The sequence below is a fragment of the Vidua chalybeata genome, chromosome 3, assembly GCF_026979565.1.
Source record: "Vidua chalybeata isolate OUT-0048 chromosome 3, bVidCha1 merged haplotype, whole genome shotgun sequence".
In the NCBI taxonomy this organism is placed as follows: domain Eukaryota; kingdom Metazoa; phylum Chordata; class Aves; order Passeriformes; family Viduidae; genus Vidua; species Vidua chalybeata.
Genome location: NC_071532.1, coordinates 41,130,478 through 41,153,539, shown reverse-complemented (window position 1 = coordinate 41,153,539; position 23,062 = coordinate 41,130,478). Strand labels below are relative to the sequence as shown.

Here is a 23,062-nt window from a genome sequence, read left to right as displayed (position 1 = left end):
CTTTGCACTGGTCAGTAAGCAGTTTTGCATGCAGCCAAGTGATGCTCAGACACCATAGGTGATATGGCCTGCCTATGCAGTTTCATGTGGTTCTAGCTTTGACTGTCATTGCTGTTTCTGGTTATGTTTGGGATGCTTTTTAGAGATGGTGCTTCATTGCCAGGGTGTGTGTTGCTTCATAGGATTAATGGTGAGGAAAGCCTGTATCACAGGTTGGCTTCTAGCAGGCATTCACATGTGGTCAGCTCAGACCTGACTTTGCACTGAATATGACTCAGAGCATGTCCCTCACTGCATTGGGCAGGGTGTAGGCATGTGCATCTGGGCAAAGCAGGTGCAAACCACTGTGTCCTGGGTTTCCTGGCCATTCATATGTGCGAATGGCCCTCCTTAGGCACCAGGGGATGTGTCACTTGGGGTGTTTTACCTCCCTGAAGAATCATGCCTTGAGTTTCCTTTCACCTCCAGTGCTTGGGTAAGGGGAGTTTGCTTTAACACAGTCAGGTTGAAAACTTCAAGTGGTTTAAGAGTTGCTTCACATGCAGCTCAGCTGTCACAGCTCAGCAGCAGCTGCCTCGAGAGGAAGAGGAGAGTGGGAAGTGAAGCATAGACACCCTACAGCTGTGGACTCTACCTGTGTGGCTCTGCCTTTGGCTGTTTTTGTAAAACACTGCAAAGTTTATGCATTTCAGTATCTGCCCTGTGCACATATTCCTGATTTGTTAAAAGCCTGCCGGTTTTTCTCCTTCATCTGTTTCTGCAGTTTATCCTAATTTGGTGTTTAGAAAAATCTTGTCACTCAAATTACACTAGCAGAAGGTGAAAGTAAGCAAGGAGGAAACAAGGACAACTGCATATATTCCATGTGGGTAGATTACTTTTTCTTTTCCCATGGAACAACTGTGGATGTTTTTCTTATTTAAAAAAAAAAAAAAAAAAAAAAAAAAAAAAGGCAAAAAACCCCCAACTACTAACCAAGCCCCAGCCTCTGGCTAATTACCAGCTTCAGCTACACCAGACATACCCAGCTATATGGACATAGCTGAGTGATGCCCTCCCAGAACAGGGCACATTCCAGGGACTTGGCTCTTTGGGATTAACTGGCTCTTTCATCAGCTTGGCTTGGACTACTGTTGCTGTTGATCCTGCAACACAAATCTTCCTGAGAAAGATACTCAGGATATTGACTACAAAACACCGCCATTTTGACAACTACGACACAGGATCCAACCCTCGGTGTTTTGGGCTGTTGTTACCAGAGATAGGAACTATATTACTGATCACAGCCAAATATGAAAATATGCATGCTTTGCAGTACGCAGTGTTGAATATCTAGTGAAGCAAGATGAAAATTATCATTTATGTCACTTGGGAGAAGGGGCTCTGCCAGAATGTGGGTGGATGCACTTTATCTAACATCCTATCTAACATTAGTGGCTGAGAGCAGCAAGCAGGAGAATTACAACACTTCTGCTTGTGAAACATCATGCGAGAAGCAGAAGGGTGTGGATTTGTCCACACCTCATTTTAGGTGTCTAAATGAAGCATCAGTGTCAGGAGCAAAGTTGTCCTGGGCACTTCCTCAGAGAGAGATGTGGTTAAGATTTTAGGAGGGATAAATTGCTTTCTGTAGGCACCTCTCTCTCTCTTGACCACAGAAGACCACAGAGAACTGCACTGCTCACCGCCTCACTGGCTGCAGCGAGGCAGCAGGGTGATGGAAACACTGCCTGAACGAAAGATATTGGTACTTGTTTGGGGCCTCTTTAGGAAGGGAAGAGGGAAATGCAAAATGATTGGCTCAGGATTCCTCTGGCAGGGGGACAGCCACAGCCAGCAGTAGTCAGCATGTACAGCAGATCCTGTTATCTCCTGCCCAGAGGTGTGCTCCAGAGGAAGGTTGTGCTGGGACAGTCCCCATGAGGTAAGAACCTCCTGTGATGCCAATCCTAAAGCTCTGCTGATTTACAATAGGATGAAAATAGCCCTCAGAGGTTTCACAGCAGTGAAAGGTCAGTCGGACTGGGACATCAGAGCCAACATACAAAGGAGTGGGTGAAATAGCTACTTTTCTGTCTATGTGCAGGAGCTCTGCTCTAAAGATAGACTGCTGAAATCTTTATTGTGACATTTGTCTGCCCCATCTGCATAGGAACAGGTTTACCTCTGCTATCACCATTAGAGAAGGGCAGTCTTGAGAAGCCTTGGGCCCAGACCAGGATTGTACTGTAGTAAGAGAAATTTAAAACAACCCTGTCCCATATTCCCTGCCTTCCACAAGCTTACAGTGTGTTACCTGTTAATGCTGTCTGTGAAAACTGGCAAGATCCTCTTCTCAAAACCCAGGGGACTCCTGGATTCCAGTAGAGCTGACATTCACATGAGCTGCAACTAAGGGCAAGTTCTATGCACCTTCTTGATGCCAGCATGTGCAAAGGAAAAGTCAGTGTTAACCTTCCCAGCAGACCCTGCTTTCCTGAGGTGCAGGGGACACCCTGCAGGTACCCACTCCTTCATCTGGCTGCAGAAAGCCCTTGCCAGCAAGAAGGGAGAGCAGAGGTGGGATGGCTTCAAGCAGTATTTGGAAAAGTTCCAGTTCTTACAAGGCCAGTACAATGCTGAATAAAAAAGGTGGGTGGTTTAGTAAACCTGGCATGGCCAGCAATGACAGAGTGACAAAGGGCATTTTCCTTGTGGTCAGCCTCAAGGCTGGGAAGGACGGGCAGGTGCAGCTGCATGTCAGCGCAGGTGGTGAAAGTGTGCATCACTATGATCACACAGAAAGCCAGTCCCCAAGAGATGATCAGTGGCTTTGGGGGGGGGTCTAAGATGCTCCAGATGAGTTGGTACAATTGACAGAGCTTACAGTCCTGTTGCCTGACCCTCACTCTCCTCCGCCCCTTCTTCCAAGAAGGAGGTTTTGCAGTCCAAAAATATGAAAGAGCACTTCAGTGTTGTTCTTTAGCACCTGACTGTCCACCATAGTTAACATGCTGTTTTTAAAGTACTTGAGTCCAGAAAAGATAACGTTAAAACTTTCAAAATACACATTTCTTTCCCCCTATGGGGAAAAGTCCTATGGATCTGTAGCAGTAACATGGATAGTCAACAACAGCTGTGTGCCTCCCCTTCCTTCTCTTCTCTCCAGGAGCTTGTGTGCCCCTCTCTTTCAACTGCAGTAGTGTGTGTGTTTTGGACAGGGCAGGTGCTGGCTCAGGCAGGTCCCCACAGACACTTGTGCTGCCACAGCCAAGAGCAGGGCACGTTGCAATGCTGTGGCAGGGGCAGAAACACTGCACAGGGGGTCGGTAACCTGCCTGCCTCAGAGCCTGCTCATTTTGTTTCCTGTCACCGTGTTGGAGGAAGCACCTGGGCTGGGGAAATGAGCTGTTTAACTGCTGCTAAAGATCAAAATGAAGAACACCTCTGGAAAACTGGCAGCTGGAGAAATAGAAGAGGATTTTGTATTTTGAACACCACTGTGAGAAAAAGGAGTGACTGTCCCTGAGAGCTGGGAGACAGAGGTTCAAAGATTTGCCTCTCAAGTCTGTGCAACCAGTGAGATGCCTGCTTGTGTAAGACCAGAGTTGAGGAACACTTTCCTGCGACACCTCACAGCAACTGCTGTGAGGAGAGGAGCAGGAACAGAGATTGATTTCTTGGAGCACTGGCCTGGGTCACTGCAGGCAGCCATGGAGTAGAGGTTCTTTGGAAACTAAAGAGCTCTCATACCGAAAAGCAGCAACATTTGTTGCTGTTTTCCTCTGTGGGTAGCCTTTTTGGTCATCCTCTGGTAACTAGGAACTTTCCTCTCATTTCAAGACTTGGTCTGTTGATGACCAACTTGCAGTCAAATATTTTTGAGTCAGATTGTCCTTCAAGTTGAACAGTTTTACTTTTTCCCTCTTGTCCCCCCACACTGTTTATAGTGAGAAATCATAAGCTCTCTTATCCTTTGCTTTGCTGAAGTTCTTCCAATGTCTTACTGGCTGTTTATTCCCTGTAATGCTTCTGGATATGTCTTCACAGCACCTGTTCCAGTTTGAGAGCTTTCTGAAAACAGATCTAACTGGAATAGTATACAATATTCCAGATGAAGTTTCTCTAGTGTCTTTTCCACAATGCTATTGGAATAATTTCTGCTGCTTTTCTGTCTGATTTTTACTACACCATTTGACTCTATTTGTATAATTTAATCTCTGAGAGATTTCTGCCTGTGATATCCATAATTTTGGAGTACCAGCAACACCCTCCAGCTGTCTCCTGTTGACAGATTTCATCACAGATCAGTCATGTTTCACAACACCCCTGGTTTGTTGGGTTTTGTTTTTTAGTTTTTGTATTTTTTGGTGGTTTTTTTTTTTTTTTTTCGGTTGGTTGTTTTTTTTTTAATATCTAAACTGTCAGTAAAAATATTGAAAGTCCTAAGACTGGTACTTGTGGAACCCCCTCATCACAGCACAGCACCTGTCCAACGCAACTTGTATTCTTCCCTTAAGATAGTTCCTCACTGCTTTACAGTTTGCTGACTAATCTCCATCTTCTCCAGTTTGCCTTTTAATCACCAAAGTTGTGGCACTGAATCAAATGTTTTGCTGAAGTCCAATAGTTGAGATAGACTATGTTACCTCTGCCTAAAGAGGGATTGAGTTAATCACATCTAAGAAAGGTAATTGCTTAGTTTGGCATGATGTAGTTTTAAAAAACTCATCTTGCATATTATCCTGTTTCCCAGCTACTCATTACATACAATTTGTAGTTATTAATTCTCTAAATTTGTTCTAAAGCTCTTGATATGCAGCAGGTGGATAATCTGGTGAGGACATGCTTTATACACTTTCTTGTAAATCAGATGCAGGATTTTTGTGTGGTGGATTTAATATGCTGTATCTACTTGTTCTTTCATCAGCTTTTAATGTGGTCTGGTTTTAACTCTTATTAGGTGAGTGCTTGCTCATGAAGGTGTAGGCAGATTCACTGACCTTATTCGGGACTGTCCATACAGGCTTTATGTGTTTTCAGGCATTTTATGCTTTAGTTCTCAGGTTGTGCACTGTGGGAATGCTTTGTGCCTTCAGGCTCTTGGGAGAATGGGTTGTAAAATTTGTAAAGAGTTGCTTGGCTGACTGTAGAATATAAAATTAGTGTTTGAAAAGGGAGAGCAAAACAGCCAGGGTAAATGCAGCTTCTCCTTGGAGTCACTCAAGTTTTTTGACAGCTGCAGTGTTGCAGGAGCAATTCAATGTCATGGGAACACAGGAATTTGTTTTCATCAGAGAGTTGCTTTCCCTGCCAAGCTGGCAGCAGCTATAGATGAAGCCTTAACAGGGAAACACTTTCATACTGCCTGTGCTAGGAGGGGAGTTCTCCATGAATGACTAAGTGACAGAATACTGACCTTCACCTTCTGATCTTCTTCCTTGTTGTGTTTTGAGGGTTTTTTGGTTTGTTTTTCTTTTTTTTTTTTTGTGGTTGTTGTTTTGTGGGTTTCTTTTTTGTTTTTGTTTTGTTTTGTTTTCTGCTTACCAAGATGCTGGATGGCAGTGAACACAGGGATGCCTACAGATTGGCACATTGCAAGGGCAGAATTCGAAAGGTGAAAAAAACAAGTATTGTGTAATGCTCAGTTTTCCAGCTCAACAAAGCTAAGGTTTCCTCCAAACCTCAAGCTGTTTCCTACAACCATTCTGAGGATCATCCCCACAGCCTGCTCTGAGGTGTGAGATATTCTGGAAGAAGTTAGTTCTTAGCTTTGGTCCTGAATCAAGCCTCTGTCATTTATGGGCCAGATGTCTCTATGAGTTAGGTGAGCCACTGTCTTTTGTCCACTACAGGGAGGGGAGAGAGATTCCTTGAGGTTAAACGTGTAACTTAATAACTCTAGAGGGACACAGCCCAAGATAAGAGTTAAGAGGGGACTCTGATGGCCAACCCAGTGATAGTGTTTGTTTTTGCAAGTGTTGGAGGGTGTGTTCCCTGGACACATGTGAAGAAACAGCAAAGAAAATACCTGTTTGCAAGGGTGAAAGGGAGGTCAGTGAGATGAGCATTACAATTATTTGCTAGTATGGGCCTCCTCAATGTTCTCTCTATACAGTAGGATATAGGCACTAATGAGCTGGAAAAAGATAGCCACAACCCTGTGGATTTAGAAATACACTGAAATACTCTCTGCTTTTTAAATTCTATTTCAAAATTCTTGCAAACAGACTAAAATTTCTCTGCCATGGATATTTCTGGGATGGTCAAAGCACAGTAATTCATGTTTTGAAGTGTGCTGTCTACTTGTACTTGAGATATTGCTGTCATATATCTGGCTTAATCCACTTCTCATGCTGCCAGGTACATAAAGCAGATGTCTGTCATCACCGACCAGTTTTGTCCCAGACCAGTCCCGGAAGATGTTCAAGCTGCTGACTTACAATGATGCTGTTTAGTCACTGTTGGGTTTCCTCCTGTTCCTCAGGGTGACCGTCTCTTCTTTCCTCTTCATGTTGAAACAGGGCTTGTTGAAGGACCTGGTTATCAGGCACTCTCAAAACATGGCCAAGGTCAGTCTGTTTTCTCTACTGTACTGTTTGTACAGCTGTCAGTAATCATGCAGGCTCTGAAATCTCAGCATTCCTTTGGCTCTCTGGCTGCTTTATGATCATTGTCCCCCCGCAGGCATCCGCGTGGAAGCACTGATTTTTGGGGAATAGACGTGTTCTTCCAAGACTTCAGCTTGTACAGGTGTATGTGTAATGTATGTTTAATAAGAGTTGCTCAAAAGGGCTTACAGGGAAGCTTAGCATTGATACTGATGACTTCCATATGGGATGTATTCTTGTCATGGGAACAAAGGAAGTATTTCACCCATTTTGATATCATATTCTTGGACCAGTGAGTAGAGATATGCATGTCATCTATAGGTATCCTTAAAAGACCTGTGCTCCAAGCTTACCCTAATTTGTTCATTACCCTTACATAGCCTGTGATAAACTTAGAAACCACTAATAGAGGCATTTAAAAGTCATTAGGATTGATGTTTCAGTTAATACAGTTTTCTAAATAAGTATTGATTCTCTGGGATTTGTTGGAATAGGTGGATTTTCCTGTAGGACAGAAAATAAAAACTTCATACTGACTTTTTAAAGGTGATTTTTTAAATATAAATGCATATAAAACCTTTATTTATTTGCACTTTGGGGCCTTCACACTGTGACCGAACTATAAAATGTTTGGTCTGTAATAAGTACAGTTTTAATATGATTTCAGTTTTCCAGGTCAGAGCTGATCATACAGCACAGCACTCAGGAATAGCTAGGCCTGAATTTTGGAGACACCTGCAGAAATAACAGCCTGTAACCAAGTCACAGCTTTTGCGTATGTATGAACGTTTCTGTGGGGAGGTTTTCAGCCCTCAGTGTCTTCAAGATCATCACCCATGACACAAAATGACATTGTTAGACTACTACCTTTTCTCCAGCTCATTTCGAATGGACAAAGGTCTGTAACACAAGTGTACTTCCTCTACTCATCTTGAATTCTTTGTTTTGATGCAGCTGTGTCAAAACTCTCCCCTGAGACCAAGCATAAAAATTCTGGTTTCTGTGCCGGGACCAAGACAGATTTACCTTTCTGCGGAGTATAAGACTCACAAGCACTCTGTGGCATAGGGGCAGCAGACAAAGCCTATTAGTATGATGCGAAAACATTGTTCCAGAGCACCTGGGTATAAAAAGGCAGAATTAACTCTGTGTTAGCATTTAAACAACCAGGTGAAACCTGTCAGTACTGGTCACTGTGACCCACTTGAGCAGAAGAAACTTGGATGAAAGCAGCCACTAGGTATGGGAAGGTAAAAAGCTATGTAGAAAAGTAGATGGAAGACCACCAACACACTCTGAAGCAAAGGCTTCTTCAATACACGTCTGTAACTGGCACCCCCTGTACTTGACCCCTCATAATATGGCTAGCTTAACTAGTGCCAGTTCAAAAGGCAAATGTCCATTCTCTGTGACCAAACTGGTCAGCTATCAGTCTCCTTTCTCTTCCCCAGGTCCCAGACAGAATTCTTCTCCCTGTTCCCTATCAGCCTCAAGGTTCCTGGACTCTGGGCTCCCTTCCTTACCAGCCTTGAAGGTCCCAGGCACCCAGGTTGTGATGACACCATCACAAAACAGGGAGGTGTGGCAGAACACAGAGCGCTGTCTATAAAATCAAGCAGTTATGAGAGTGGGACTTGGACCACAGTTGCCACTGGACAGCAAAACCCAAGATCTTCCAGTGGTCAGGGATACTTCCACCATCATCTGCTTCCCCTAAGTTCTGAGTGATTCATATTTTTCCACGTTTTTATTCCATATTATGATTATTATATTGATACTACAAGCCAAGTATTAAGATTTGACCCATTCTGCAGAGCATCCAGGTGATTAGGAACTGTAAGCCAACCTGTGATTCAAATTTTGTGCTAAGCTACCTAGAAAATTATGAGATGCCAATTCTAATTATAAAAATCATGTTCAGTTCTGGTCACAGAATTGTATGCTACGCCAATCATAAAATTCTGTTTAAAAAATTAAAGCTTTAATTATAATTACAACTTTGTGTCATCATCCTTCCACCCCATAGTGGTGGGTAAACAGCTTTCATGTAAAATCTATTCTGGCCCAACTGGGAATAAAGCACTTAGAAGAAGCTGCATACAAATACCTGGTGCAGATATTTTTTTCAGCAAGGGAAAATATTTATTCTGGTGTAAGTATATCAAATAGCTCATTCTCCACTCTAATAAAAAGCAACAGATGGCTCTTCAGCTGTGCATTGTGGAAGAGGTCTACTACGTGGAGAGGCCAGTCACAGAAAAAAGTCTGATGAAGTCACAGAAGGTCCCTGAGACCAGCAGTACCACAGAGCCTATGCTCAGGGGGCACTTAATCTCCATTTCCCCCTATAATCACCATAGACTCTCCACATGCACCAGCTGCTAGTGTTAGTGTTACAAAAGAGGGAGGGTTTTGCACTGGAGCACGTAGGAGGTGTTTCGTTTGTTTCTTTATCCTGCAGAACAAGGGAAGCTTCTTGTTGGGGTTTGGAGTCTGTCGCTGGGAGTGGTTAATGTGAGGTGTGCAGCATAGCTTATGCAGGGAAGGTTCCCCTAACCTGTCATTTCTTGTGTGGGTGTGTTTTGCCCTGGAGCAACCTTAACTGCTTTTTTTAACAGAACTTTTTGGTGGGAATTGTTAGGAAAGCATTTCTCTAGCTACCTAAGCCTTGCTGTGTTTTTTTGGCCCTACCTATACCGCAGCATAAAATATTCTGTACATTGGGAATTCTCAAGACTTGATAGTCATCTCAGTGGCACCCAATTTAAAGATAATTATTCCTGATTTACATAGGCATGAATAAGGCTTTTCCATATATAATATATTGCCTCTCTCAGATGTAGACACAAAGGCCATTCTCAGATTCCTTCTCATAGAGAGTTAAGTGTGGATGAATCAGATTAACTCCTTTGCCAAGAGCCATTACTTCCAAACTGCAGCGTTGGAGAGGACCAAGAGGGTGAAGGAGAATATGTATTTGGCACTGCAGTGCAGGGGCAGCAGGGGGTCCTGAGGGCTGTAGGAACTGAAAAGCATCTGAGATTCTTTGAGGTTCATATGATTCAGATGAGAGACCTAGGCAAGAATACCAAAAACAAACAAACAAACAAAACAAAACAAAACCAAAAAAAAAAAAAAAAAAAACAAAAAAACCCAAAAAAAACCCAAGAAAATTCTGCTGTTATGCAATTGGATTTACCTTTTCTGATGAGAACCATACCCTGAGGTTCCCTCACTTTTCTGACTCCCAAAGCTAAAGGAAACATTTTAGGTTTTCTTTGTTTGCAGCTCTTACTCCACCAGCATCTTTTCCAAAACTACAACACATTATAGCTTTAGCTCTTACATTTTCTCTGCCTTGCCTCCATTCTGTGGAAGAAAAGCCCAGCATTTAATGATCAAGCCAATCTGGAGCAGCTAGAAATACAAACGATCATCTAATTTCAATTAGACTTTGCAAGGGGCTCAGACACAGAGCAGGGCATGGGAGAGATGAAGGAGAAAGGTTAATTTCTGCATTTCACTTCTACTTCATTAAGGGTGTTGGTGTTTATGCAAAATAAAGATACTCTCACCTTGAATTCCTCCAAAGCAATTCTTTTATGTGGTTGCCTCAGTAGAATGAAATCTTTATGAAATAGCCAGCACACCCACCCAGACGTAAGCCAGGCACTAACTGTTCATGTTTGGAAACAAACTTGCCCCATGCGTACATTATTCACAGCCGGTCACTTGCCAGTTTTCCCTTAGAAGATATAAACTAAACATTAGGAGTAAAGGCGATGCATAGTTTGGTCTCTTTTTTTTTTTTTTTTTTTGTTGTTGCAGCAAATCTGTGGGTTCTCTCTATCCTTTTTTTCCACTCACTCGTTTACAAGTCAGCTAAATCAATGGTGAATTCCTAAAGTCTTCCTGCTGATCCACTCAAAGGCTGCACCATGGTGTATCACTTGGATCCTGAAATCTCAAATTCTACCAGCAGTAAAATATTCACAGCTTTCAAACCTTATTCCAGGAAACTAGGAAATCATCCTTCTGATCCATCCTGCCACTGCTGTGGGCATCTCTGTTGCCTGAGAAACATAACAGGCTGTTGTTATAACAGCTAGAGACCAGCTGACTTCCCGCTTCCTTTCCTCAACCAGCTACGAAACTCCTCGGTCATGGAACAGTCTCAAATTGATCATCTGACCCCAAGTTTATGCAATTCCCCTGTGACCGTTTCATAAGCTTTTTGTCACTTCACTTCACTCAATTGTTTGTGGAAAGCATTCACAGTTACCCTGGCTAATGGGAACGTTTCGGTGTGACAGCTTGCCCCGTGGCTAAGCCCTCCATCTCCAAGGCAACCTCACAATCTTGCTCTAAGAGTACTACGTCATGTCATGAGATAAAATGAAACCCAAAAGGATATGCTGGGACAATTCCAGCTCTAGCTACCCATGGTGCTATTTAGTTTTAGCAGAAACTTTAGGAAACATTCCCAGGCTGGTTATTTAAACATGGGAGGGCACCACAAAGATAGCATTTGTCTCTAAAGCTATACAAGCCATACAGGGGCATGAAGAGCTACACCATGAGCTCTGCCAGGGATCCCAGGGATCTTAAACAGTTTCCACGGAGCTACATTGAAATGATTGAGGGCAGAAAGAAATGGTAATTTCATGTGTCTGACAAATCACCTGGGTCCTACCTCTGTGCAGCTCCATTACTTGAAGCTGTAGGTGTTGAAGCAGCCTCACTAGTGTGGTTCTTGAGCTGGACCCACCACACTCCTCTGTCTGCTCTTCACAGAGTTCAGCTGAGTCAGTGTTTAGCTTGGACTTTTACAGAAAAGGAAGGACTCCTTTCCTGCTCCCTTGACTGCCATGTTGAGGTGGTCTTTGCTGATAGTACTGCAGAGGACCAGAAGCCTCACTGAAGGACATTGTGTAGGAGTGTTGCTGAAGCAGTTCATTGCTCAAAGCAGCAGACTTCAGGGATAAAATTAATAGAGAAGTTCCAAGCCTCTACAGTGGTTGTTTTCAGTTGGTTTCTGCACTCAGAAAGGCACAGATCCTGTCTTGTCTATGCACTTGTGCAGTGTCCTCACAACTCTGAGTCTTGGAAAACACTTCTTTCCCATGTGAAAGCTGAGTTACCAACCTTGTCTTAGGATCAAGAACACAGTTGTGTGCAATCCATATACAACATCTTAGTGTGACCTTAAGTCTCTGAGAAAACCTTGTTGGTTTGTTGTTAGCTTGTTTGGGTGTTTTGCCCTACCCTAAATCCTCACAACTCCTTTCTCCTACCAATTCCTCCTTCAAAATGTTGCTATTCCACCTTCACACTTGTGGAGGTGCAGGTGCCATACTCTTCAGGCATAAAGAAGGGAAAGGGGAAAGGTTTAAATACCAGCTAGAAGAAAATGAAAAATACTGCAACTAACCTGTTACCAAAGTGGTTTAACATTGCCACATTTAAGTGGATTGTTTCAGAAGAAAAACCCCAACCAGTTCTTTTTCACAACAGCATCCTGTTGAAGTCGAACAAGTTGAATATCTCAGTGCACGTGCAAAGTGTCACTGAATCAAACAAAAATCAACTGAAGACCTGACCTTCACTCCCTCCAATTAGCTGAAAATTCTCCACTGCTGGGAAGCATTCGGAAGCAGGCACTCTTTCTACTCTCCTGTGACATCGATAAAACCAAAACAACTCTGCTTTTTTTGTCCAAAGAGCTGCCAAGAACAGGGAAATAGCACAGTTAAAAAAAAAAAAAAAAAAAAAAAAAAAAAAAAAAAAAAGTATGTGTTTCCAAAAGCAGTTTTGTACATCTTCTAAAACAAAAGGCTGTGCCTGAACGTGTGCAGTGATAACACTGACACAAATAATTTCATGTCCTGATTTTGCCCCATAGAAATCTCCTATGCAGCTGGTAGGGCAGCAATCAAGCTGTTGCACAACTCAATATGCAGATCAGGCCTGAGGAAGTTCTGCCAGGATTCTCTTTGTCCTCTGTTTTTCAAGTGTGATTGAAATCTTGTTTTCTTAGATTAGGAAATTGGAGAAAGGTTTTATGTTACACTTCTGAATAATTTTGAACACTGCATGACAATCACGTGTTCTCAACAGTTGAAAATACCAGGTGTGAGCAACTCCTGCTTGGCTGCCTGAAGACTTTAAAGCTCACTGTCAAAGTTTTACTTCTCTGCTATCTGAGTGAGGTGAGTTACTGTCCTCCTGAATCTGTTGACAGATTCACCTGATATTCAAGTTTGTCAAAAGCTGTTTATTTGTTAAACGCAAAAGACCTGATACTGGGCTAGTGGCCCGGCTCTTCCAGAACTCCCACAGGCTGGGCTCCGCTAACTTTCGACTCTGAAGCATTTGCATTTCACAGCTGGGCTTATCTGATTTCTAGTAAGGTGCAAGTTCCACCCAAAAATTTTTCCTTACTCAGGATGTTTATAATCACTTCTGGAGACTCTTTCCCTCTGTCAAATCAGATCGACCAGTTGACCAACAGATTAAAAAATTATTAAGGGTGGGGAGGAAGGACAGGCACACACACACAAAGGCTGCAAGCACTCCACCTTTGTGCTCATATGAGCTTTGTTTCCTTGGGAATCCAGCTACTAAAACAGGCAACAGCTGTGACAAGAAATGAGCTCTATCAGCAGAGGAGCAAGACTGATTTTGATTTGGGGATTTGCAAGACCCATCCCTATTTTAAACACGTCGGAGGAATCCATCAGGATGCATGTATAGGAAAGTATGAACCTAGTGGGCAAGCAGACTTTTTGTAGCTTATGAGCATAAGATGTGAAGCATCATCAAGAATCCTCTGTGCTGGGAAGTGTTTACAGTGTGCATCCATCTCCTTTGTGCTCGTTCCTGCAGTGAGAACACTCCTGTCCTGAGAGCACTCACACCAAGTCTCCAGTAGAGGAAACATAATTTTTACCATCCTGAGTTTGGGAATTTGCCTCCTCTGTACTAGCAACTACATCTGCTGCTTCTGAGATTTCTTTTCCTGGTATCAGGTGGCTTCACTATCAGATTTTTTCGGTGTACAATTAGTGTCTCCAGTTTCCAGACCCTGTCTCAGTGTCAGTTTGCCATCCTCCCCGGTCTCCTTCCCCTGGCATACCACGTGGATGGGCACTAAGGGGAGTGGTGCTGCGGCACCTGGTGCTCCGCTGAGGGTGGCTCCCAGTCACCTTGCCTGGAAGGAGAACACCTGGATCCTGACATACTGGGGAGGAAAGGGGCACTAAGGAGACAGGAGTGGACAGGAGTAAGCAGAGGACACAGTCTCAAGCTGTGCCAGGGAAGGTTTAGGTTGGACGCGAGCAGGAATTTCTTCACAGAAAGAATGTCACAATTGGACATTGGGATGGGTTTCCCAGGAAAGTGGTGGAGTCACCATCCCTGGAAGTGCTTAAGTGTTTTGAGTGTCCCTGGACATGGCACTCAGTGCCATGGTCTGGTTGACATGATGGTGTTCAGCCGTAGGGTGCACTCGATGATGTCAGAGGTCTTTTTTAACCCAACTGATTCTGTGATTCTCTGGAAGCCGGGGACGAAAGGGGCAGTAAGGAGTCAGTCAAGGGGTGAGGGGAAGGCGACATGACAGCCGCTTTGTGCGCATCTGGGCTGAGGAATGTCGCTGGATTTCTGCGGGTCCAAGCCGAGGACCATCGTTGCCCTGGAGGCGGGACACGCAACCCAGAGCTCCGCCGCTCCACTCCGACTGCCCCGCCCGGCACTACATGTCCCGTCGTGCCGCGGGCGCTGAGGCCCTACGACGGGGTTGCACACTAGCTGCCACGGAGTCGCCTTCTCGGAGCACGTCCCGGCCTTGGCGCTGCCCCGATTTCGCGGGCAGCAACGCCCAAATCAAGCTCCGCGCCGCCACTGCTCCGCACCGCGCCTCCCGCGCCGCGGGCGGCGGGCCGGGCTGCTGCCGCCTGTATGGCGTTTCGCCATCAGGCACCCGCTGGCGCCCCTCCATGGCGCCGGCAGGGCGGGGACGGCGGGCGGTGCGTCGGGGTCCTTGCGGCCTGCGGGGCGACTGCGGGTTGCCCGGGGGACGCGGCGCGGCGGCGGCTCCGTGATGAGCGGCAAGGAAGGTGATATCCCCTTCCCTTCCCTTCCCTTCCCTTCCCTTCCCTTCCCTTCCCTTCCCTTCCCTTCCCTTCCCACCCCACCCCACCCCACCCCACCCTACCCCACCCCACCCTACCCTCAGGAGACCGAGGTGTGAGGAGCTGGAGCTGGCGAAAGCGTGGGGAGGCCCCGCGGCTCGAAAGGGACGGGGGTGCGGAGCCTCTGCCGTGCCCGGCGGTGCCCTTGGACTGTGCCGTGAAACTCGTACTGGGAGTGGCCGCTCCTTCACGGGTGCCCTGCCTTCCCGCTGGGGCTGTGCGGGTGCGTCAGAGAACGTGGCTAAAGGGGTCTGTATCCCTGGGTGGAAAAGCAGATGCCACAGAGGGAAGCTGAGTGTGTGAGGCCTGTAAAGCATTTGTGCTAACTGTTCAGTATAGTGTGTGTATATATGGATATAAAATATGTATACAGCACAATATATATGTGAAATACATATTTTTCACAGCTTGCTCTGCCGTCTCTGTGTTGGTTTAGCCCTGGCAGTCACAGAATCAGTCACAGAACGGGTCAGGCTGGAAGGGACCACGGGGCGGTCATTTGGTCCAACCTCCCTGCTCAGGCAGGGTCACCCTAGAGCACAGGATTATGTCACAGGATTGTGTCCAGATGGTTCTTGAACACCTCCAGTGAGGGAGACTCCACAACCTCTCAGGACGACCTGTTCCAGTGCTTGGTCACCTGCACAGTGAAGTTCTCCCGTGTAGTCAGGAAGAATGGAACTTCCTGTGCATTGATTTCTGCTTGTTGCCTCTTGTCCTATTGCTTGGTACTACTGAGAATCACACAGACCTCCCTTCAGCACTCTTTCAGGGGGTGCATTTAATGTTTTCAACTGATAGAGGCAAAACAAAACCCTGAACTCATGCCCAGCATAAAAGAAAGAAAAAATTATTTTCAGTTTGCTCTTTAAGAAAGTAGCTACGCCCACTTCTTGTTTTGGTTTGGGATAATAAACAATTAAGCAGAAGCATTCTAAAATCCAGTGTTCCCTTGGTTCTTCTTTTAAGGACTTGAGAGAACTTCACGTATTTAAAAGGTATGCCTGTATTCAAGTTTGCCAAATTTTTGGCTCTGTTAGGAACAGTGTCCAGCTGTCACCAAAAGAAGGGAGAGGGAGGAATGGTTGACACATGGGTGACACAATGAGTTAGTCCAAGGTGAAGGAAGGATAAAAGGAAGAAATAATACAAGGTGTAAATCAGGAGTAAAACATAGTCCAAAAGAGATGAGTTCTGGGTGTACGTCTGAAAAGGAGAGTTAAGGAAGAGGCACACAAAGCAGTAGAAGTGAGCAGCTACATTCAGAGAAGAAACTGGTTAATGGGCAGAGCGTAAGGGCCTAAGAAACTACACTGCAGGAGCTAAACCTATATCCCTGAGTAGGGGTAGTCTGCTTAAATTGTGCCTTACTTCTTCTTCATGTTACTGAAGACCCGTGACATAAATCACAGATTTCCATGCAACCATTTGCTTACAGCAATGAAACATAAAAGGATGTGAAGACCCAAAGACCTTACAAAAAAAAAGGCTTAGGTTCCTGCCATGCTTATCCATTGAAGTGGATTTCTTTTTCTAATTTTCACTAGCAATGTGGTAGAAGAAGTAACATGATAATGTGAAGCTGACGTCAGTTGATAATAAGGTTCGTCCAGTTACCTTATTCTATCCTGTAGAATATGATTGCAGTCAGGAATGCTCTGAAGACAGCATTCTGGTGCTCCTTTTGCTCTGGCAAAACTATTTTTTAATTTTATTTTTTTTATGTCTACTATTTAATAGGATCAGGTGGGTTCAGAAAACGAAAGCATGATAATTTTTCACATGGTCAAAGAAGAGAAGAAAAAGAGAATGTTAATCCACCTTCAGCTTTGATGACATCTTTTAAATGTAAGTAAGCATTTGGAAAACCAGATTTTAAAAATGTGGTGTAGAAATTGCTAGGAAGTTATTAGCAAAATAAACCAGCTCTCTCCAAGGGAGAAGCTTGAAACTAATTTGACTCATACTCCGTACCTTTAGAGCTTAGTGTTCTGCATTTTGTGCAATGAAGTCCTGGGAGTGGGATTTTGCATAGCTCTGCCTGGTTCATGACTTGCTCCTGTTTCCATCCCACCTGCTGTTCCCCCTGCCCTCCTCACTTGTGTTGAACCTGATGCTGAGCAAATGCACAAGTGTTCAGCAAGGCAAAGGTGACAGCAAACTGTAGGATCTGCAGAGGTGTAATACAAAATCTTAGCCACAGGGGCAACAGGAGGAGATGGTGACCTTTGGGAAACTGAGGACGCTCCAACCTTGGCTGTGATGCACAAATTACTAAACTACTGAAATGTAAATCTGGATACATTGTTTTAAGAGTTGGTAGTTGTTTATAACTGCACTTTTTTAAAAAAAGACTTAAACTAACTAATATAGACCTTCATGTAGTCACTTTATTCACTTTTAATGCCTTTTAAATATTAACATATATTGGAAGTTCTTTAAAAAGGCAGGTCCCTTCTGCCAAATTGTTTTTATAGGATTTTTGACCAAACCAGATTTAAACTCCAGTAAATTTAAATTTCTTGTTGGACAACTCCTAACAAAGCAAAGCTCAACTTCAGAAATGAGAAACCGTGACTGAAGAAGGAAGGAGATATGAAATGGGGAATAGATTAATTCTTGTTGTAAAATTTTCCCCGTGCCACATATTTTTTATGAAGCTAAGAAGGGTAAAATATAAGCTGACTGGCTGCTTTAGATGGTTAATATGTACTTCAATGTCATATAACTTCCTGGCTTTTTTAAAAACGGGTGTTTATATTTTTCTGTGTAAATCAGCTTGGCAGATGATTAACCATGACCCCTGAACTTTGCCTAGAGAAGCTGTGGCTGCCCCATCTCTGGAAGTGTTCAAGGCCAGGTTGGAGGGGGCATTGAGCAACCTGATCTAGTGGAAAGTGTCCTTTTGGAGTAGCTGATCTTTAAGGCTTCTTGCAACCAAACCACTCTATCATTTATATTGAGTATTGTATATATACACTTGCTCTTGAATTGAGTAGAGCAACTGTACTTTCAACTTTAATTTTTCACTGTCATGAACATCAGTTTCTCATAAAGTTGCTACTAGTTCCACTTCAAAACAGTTGTTTCCCTCCCTTCTCATGAGATCCATTCATCCATGTTTGGTTAATTTCAGAAAGAATTTAAGGGACATGGTTTCTTCAAAGTTTTTCAAAGATCCACTCTTTGTATTTATTGCAGAAGTGTTTACTGCAATACAAAGTGCACCAAGTGCACTGCCCCAGATAAAGATACTGGTGGTCTTTGTCTCCATGTCAGGCACAAGCATGAGGAAAAGGTATGCTCCAGATGGTTTATAATTGAGCAAGTTGTGTAAGTGAACCAGTTGTGCACTATTTCTGTGTATGTTGTCTGAATCTAAACAACTTAATCATAGAATCACAGACTGTGCTAAGTTGGAACCGATCCATCAGGATGATTGAGTCCAACTCCTGGCCCTGTGTAGGACATCCCAAGAATCACACCATGTGCATGAGAGTATTGTTCAGTCATTTCTTGAACTCAGAGAGGATTGTTGCTGTGACCATTTCTGTTCCAGTGCCCAGTCACCCTCTGGGTGAAGAATCTTTCCTGATACCTAACCTAAATCTCCCCTGACATATCTGCAGGCTGCTTCCTCATGTTCTGTCACTGGTCACCAGAGTGAAGAGATTGGTACTTGCCCTTCTGCTTTCTTTCCCTCATCACCCTCTGTCTCCTCCAGGCTGAACAGACTGAGTGACCTCAGCTGCTGCTGGAACAGCTTCCCCTCCAGACCCTCCACCATCCTCATTGCCCTCCTTTGGATGCTCTCTGAGACCTTAGGACCTTTTTAATATTGTTTTGCCCAAAAAGCACACACACAATATTTGAGGTGAGGCCATCCCAGTGCAGATCAGAGGAGGACAAATTCCCTCCCTTGCCCAGATGGTGATGCTGTGCCTGATGCCCTCCAGGCCAGGGTTGGCCCTCCTGGCTGCCAGGGCACTGCTGGCTCATGTCCAACTTGCCATTGACCAGGACCCCTAGGTCCATTTCTGCAGCAGGGCTCGTCAGCCGCTCATTCCCTGGTCTGTACACTCAACCACTCAATTAATTTGCCTAGTTAATGTGTGGCCTTAAATGGGTGTACGCATTTTGCTCGTTTTAATCCTTGAAAGAAAGATGTGCTTGAATTGATCTATTTGCACCAATGTTTCCCAAAAAAGTAATGAGAAATTGTTTTCTAAAATAGTCATAAGAATCACGGAATGGTCTAATTAGTCAAAACCCAAGGAGTTACACCTTTTTTTTTTGAAGTATGTTTTAAATATGACAGGTCAGTGATAAAGAGAGTGGATGCTACCTTGATTTGTAAGATTAAGGTTTAGTAAATGTAATTTTTAATGGTCTGATTTAGCACCACCAAAATTATCAATAGAGTATGAGTCTCTACTTTCAGTGCTAAATTATACATTACAGTGGAATGTGTGTAGGAAATGACCGTGTGGTTTTGCTGTGTTAGTTTGGAGAACCCCCAAGTTCTAATCCTTTGCAATTTTAGGCAATAGCACAATACAGTAGGTTTTTTTGCATCTTGTTAGGCTAAACATTATTGTCTTTGTCTGATTTACTTTAGAATATAAAACACTTCAAAGTAGTCTCTAACAGGTTTAAAATCTAATATAAAAGTCTAAAAGCCACAACTATCCAGAAAATGTAGGGGGTGTTGCTAATATTGCAGATATTCAGAATAGTGAATTTCCCAGTAGATGGCATTTGTAAATGGTCCTTGGAAATGTCATCTGTGTCATCCTATGAAAGGAAGTCACCCTTCCTCAAGTTCCTGTCACTATGATCTGAGGGAAAATTTCTTGATGATAATTCAGGGGTGGAATTGGCTCTCAGTATTTCCAAGAGACACATCAAACAGATATGTATAAGAATTAAAAGATCAGTAGGAGCATTTGTGACTTATATTCGAGTTTCAGAATAAGATTGGGAAGAAAAGAACAAAATGAGAAGAACCAAGTTTTTACCAAGGCAATAAGAAATACAGAACTATTTTTCTAGTGTCATATAAACCTCGCTTGCCAGAGAACTGCTGTGGTTTTTAAAAGGTTGTTCACTTGTCAGACCCTTTAAAAATGTAACCTCTTGGTTTATTTTTGCATCTTCTTTCACATACTTTGACACCTCAGACATATATATAGGAAATTTGTTAGATATCTTGTAAACATCTATTAGTGATTTATTTACTAAAATAATGGTGTATAAAATGTTAATGGTATTCGTGAAACGTTCATAGTATTTGACTGTCCAAACCAGATATGCTTCCTCTCTTCTCTGTATTTGTTGTAGTTAGAGAGAACTAACATCAGCAAATCAGAAATCTTATTTTAAGTAATTGATCTCACTTTTCTTTAGTATTTCTAATCCTTAGGGATATTAAAATACTCAACTTTTGGCCAAGTCTAGCTGGGATGTGAAATGCAACCTTTCTTATAACTAAACGGTGCATTTTGAGCAGTATATGTACCTTAGCCAGATGCTTTTTATTTGATTGGTTTAGGCACTGGTGAATCTTATTAACAAATGATTGTAGGGTTTTAGTTTTTGATTTGTCTTGCTGAATTGGGATGAAATTTTCAGACCGTTTCCAGAACAGCAGTATTGTGGAATAGATTTTATTAGCAAAACCAAATATTTTACCTTAAAAATTGTTTAGGCTGCTTTAAGGCATCATCAGGATTGATATCTACTTAAACCTGACTTACTAAACAAAGGTAGCATTAATGATGAATTTTGCAGCTCTGGCAGGTGATAGGCAGTGATGGTGTCTGCAGCTGTGCCCCACACAGGGACAGCCCATCTTGGGGAAAGGTGCCCAGGGGCAAGGCTGGTGGGGTCTGTAAGGAGTTAGTGCAGCACAGGTGCTTTGCTCTTCCCCTGAACTGTGTTCGTGTGACAACTGAGTTTTGCTGTTGCGATTGACTCTGCAGCATTCCAGCTGGAGCTTGACACCAGGCATGATAAATACGAACGGCTCGTGAAACTCAGTCGGGATATAACGATCGAAAGCAAAAGAACGATATTTCTGCTCCACAGGTTCGCCAGGTGAGTCGCACTGAGTGTGAAAATGTTCACAGAAGCCTACAGTCTGCCTTGCAGTGTTGTCTGTGAGTAACAGCTGCAATGTTCTGTTGAGAGGAATTTAATTAACTTCCCATAAACATCCTTTAGGGTGGATGCAAGCTAATGAATGCACACTCCAGATAGAGATTTAAAAGGTGCTGGTTCAGGTTTCTGAGTTGGTTTATTGGTTTATTAAACCAGTGTAAAGCAGTAGGGTGAGCAGCAGATGAGAGCCTTCCAGCTTTCAGCAAGCTGTGAGAGAGAGGTATGCACCCTTCCTTCAGGTTACTTGCTCGGGCAGTTCTGTCACCATTTTGATTGTTGCACCCCCACCCGAGGTCATCAATGCAAGTAGGGGGTGACCTGGGGTCTGTTTATGTAAATACTACAGCTGGATACGCTTCTGTGTGAAGTTTTGAGCTTCCATATGTTCTGTGTTCTCACGAGCCTTCAAGCAATCTTTGGAAAACAGGGACAAACCAGAAGAACAACAGGAAAATTTGAAGCTTTGCATAGCCTGCTGTATGAAGTGTTTGCTGTATGTGGCAGACACTGGCTTTGCATGTTATATAACAGCTCTCCCTGATACTTTTCTTTGTAATTTCATTTATCTTAATTTGCATTTTGTTACCTATCAATATATTTATTTTGAAGTAGTAACTATTTATAGTTGCAGTTATAAATGCAGATTATGAAGTTGCCTGCTCTTTAACTTGGTTTTCTTCTGCAAAGAAGGTACTGTGATAGTTCCAGTAACCTCTACAGCCTTGACTGTAAATAACTACTCCCACTGCAGGGGCTAGGTAGCTGGGAACTTGTGGAGGAAAGAACAGCAACAAAGAACTCCTCATTACTCTGAATTTAGATTTCTGTTTTATAAGGCATTTGTGGTTTTGTGAGATTGGAAGTTTTCCATGCTGTATTTTGTATTTCCTTCTTCATTGCTTTTTGCAATTATTGTGGCTTTAATTTCAGTAAATTTTACTGTTTGCTTTTAAATGTTTTCTTGAGACCAATTAATCAGTAGTTCCTTAAAGAGACTGTAAACTAATATACCATGTAGATTATTTGGGCTCAAGGGAGGAGAAAGTTTAAAGGAAATTAGCTAAACTAAACTTTAAATACCAAGTATATGTTGTGGTTGTGAATCAGATATTTCAGCTGTTCCTGAACAGCATAGTCCATAACTACTTCCTTAAAAAAGAAATCACATGTAGAAGTACATAATGTATTGTTTTTTGCAATGCTGTCAAGTATTGCAAAATATTAATTTTTTTTTAAAGAAGTTGAAGGACTTCTGTAAATACTGCTAGTTTTCTGGAATATTTTTTGAAGCCTTTGTATGTGTTTCTCCTTTTTCTTACTTAAACAATAATCATGACTGTAGTTTGGAATAAGCATCATGCTACCAGAACCCTGACTGGTTGATTATTTTCTTGGTAAGAATCTACAGAATTTCAGAATCTGCAATAGGTATCTGTGAAAGTTAAACTGTTTCTCATTCTAGTATCAGTTTTGCTTTTTCTTGAAGCCAGAAAAAATGTATTGATTAGTAAAAGAAAAATTGTAATGTTTTTTAACTGTTTGTTCATGCTGGAAACTGCTCTTTCAGTTTCTGTTTTATGATTGCAGTGCTCCCAATGGGAAAGAAATACTAAATGAATCTGAAGTCAAGCTAGATGCTGTCCGACAGAAGATCAAGCAGGTTGCACAAGAGCTGATTGGAGAAGACATGTATCAGTTCCACAAAGCTATATCTCCAGGTAAATAATTTAAAACAAGGAAGAGTGTGCAGTTTTGAACTAAGCTTATTTTTCTTTATGTAGCAATACTTCATCTTCATACTGCAGATCTGAATTTGTTACATTTCTGTGGTTATAAATCAGGACTCAGGTTGATCTTTATTACTAGCAAAGTTAGCGTCTGGTATTAGAGAAGCTATTGTCCTACAGTTTCGTTGCAGTTTAAAGAAAGATGTAAACGGGAGTCTACAACTGGAACAATTTGGACCCTGCCCTAAACTGAAGTTGGGAGTATTTCTCACAAATGTACTGGCTGTTCTTCTTTGACTGAGAGGAATATACGTAGCACACTCATTTGCCCCTCCTGAAGGGTTACAGTTTCTAAGAGGAGAGTGGGAGCAACTGTATTGTGAAATGTTCCATT

The 23,062-nt window shown here is 42.9% G+C and overlaps 1 protein-coding gene across 3 annotated transcripts in view; it reads left to right on the top strand.

Annotated features, from left to right (window-relative positions):
- TSNAX (translin associated factor X) overlaps positions 1–23,062 on the top strand; it is a 56,535-nt gene that overhangs the window by 16,188 nt on the left and 17,285 nt on the right. Inside the window, exons 1-5 of one of the 3 annotated variants that reach the window (XM_053939526.1) lie at positions 14,655–14,707; positions 16,330–16,385; positions 16,523–16,630; positions 20,764–20,878; positions 22,529–22,659. In XM_053939526.1, coding sequence (XP_053795501.1) covers positions 16,615–16,630; positions 20,764–20,878; positions 22,529–22,659 — 262 coding nt within the window. In that variant the 5' untranslated portion in view covers positions 14,655–14,707; positions 16,330–16,385; positions 16,523–16,614. Of the gene's footprint in view, positions 1–14,616; positions 14,708–16,329; positions 16,386–16,522; positions 16,631–20,763; positions 20,879–22,528; positions 22,660–23,062 lie in introns of those variants that run through there. The other 2 variants (XM_053939525.1, XM_053939527.1) reach the window with 2 other exon arrangements.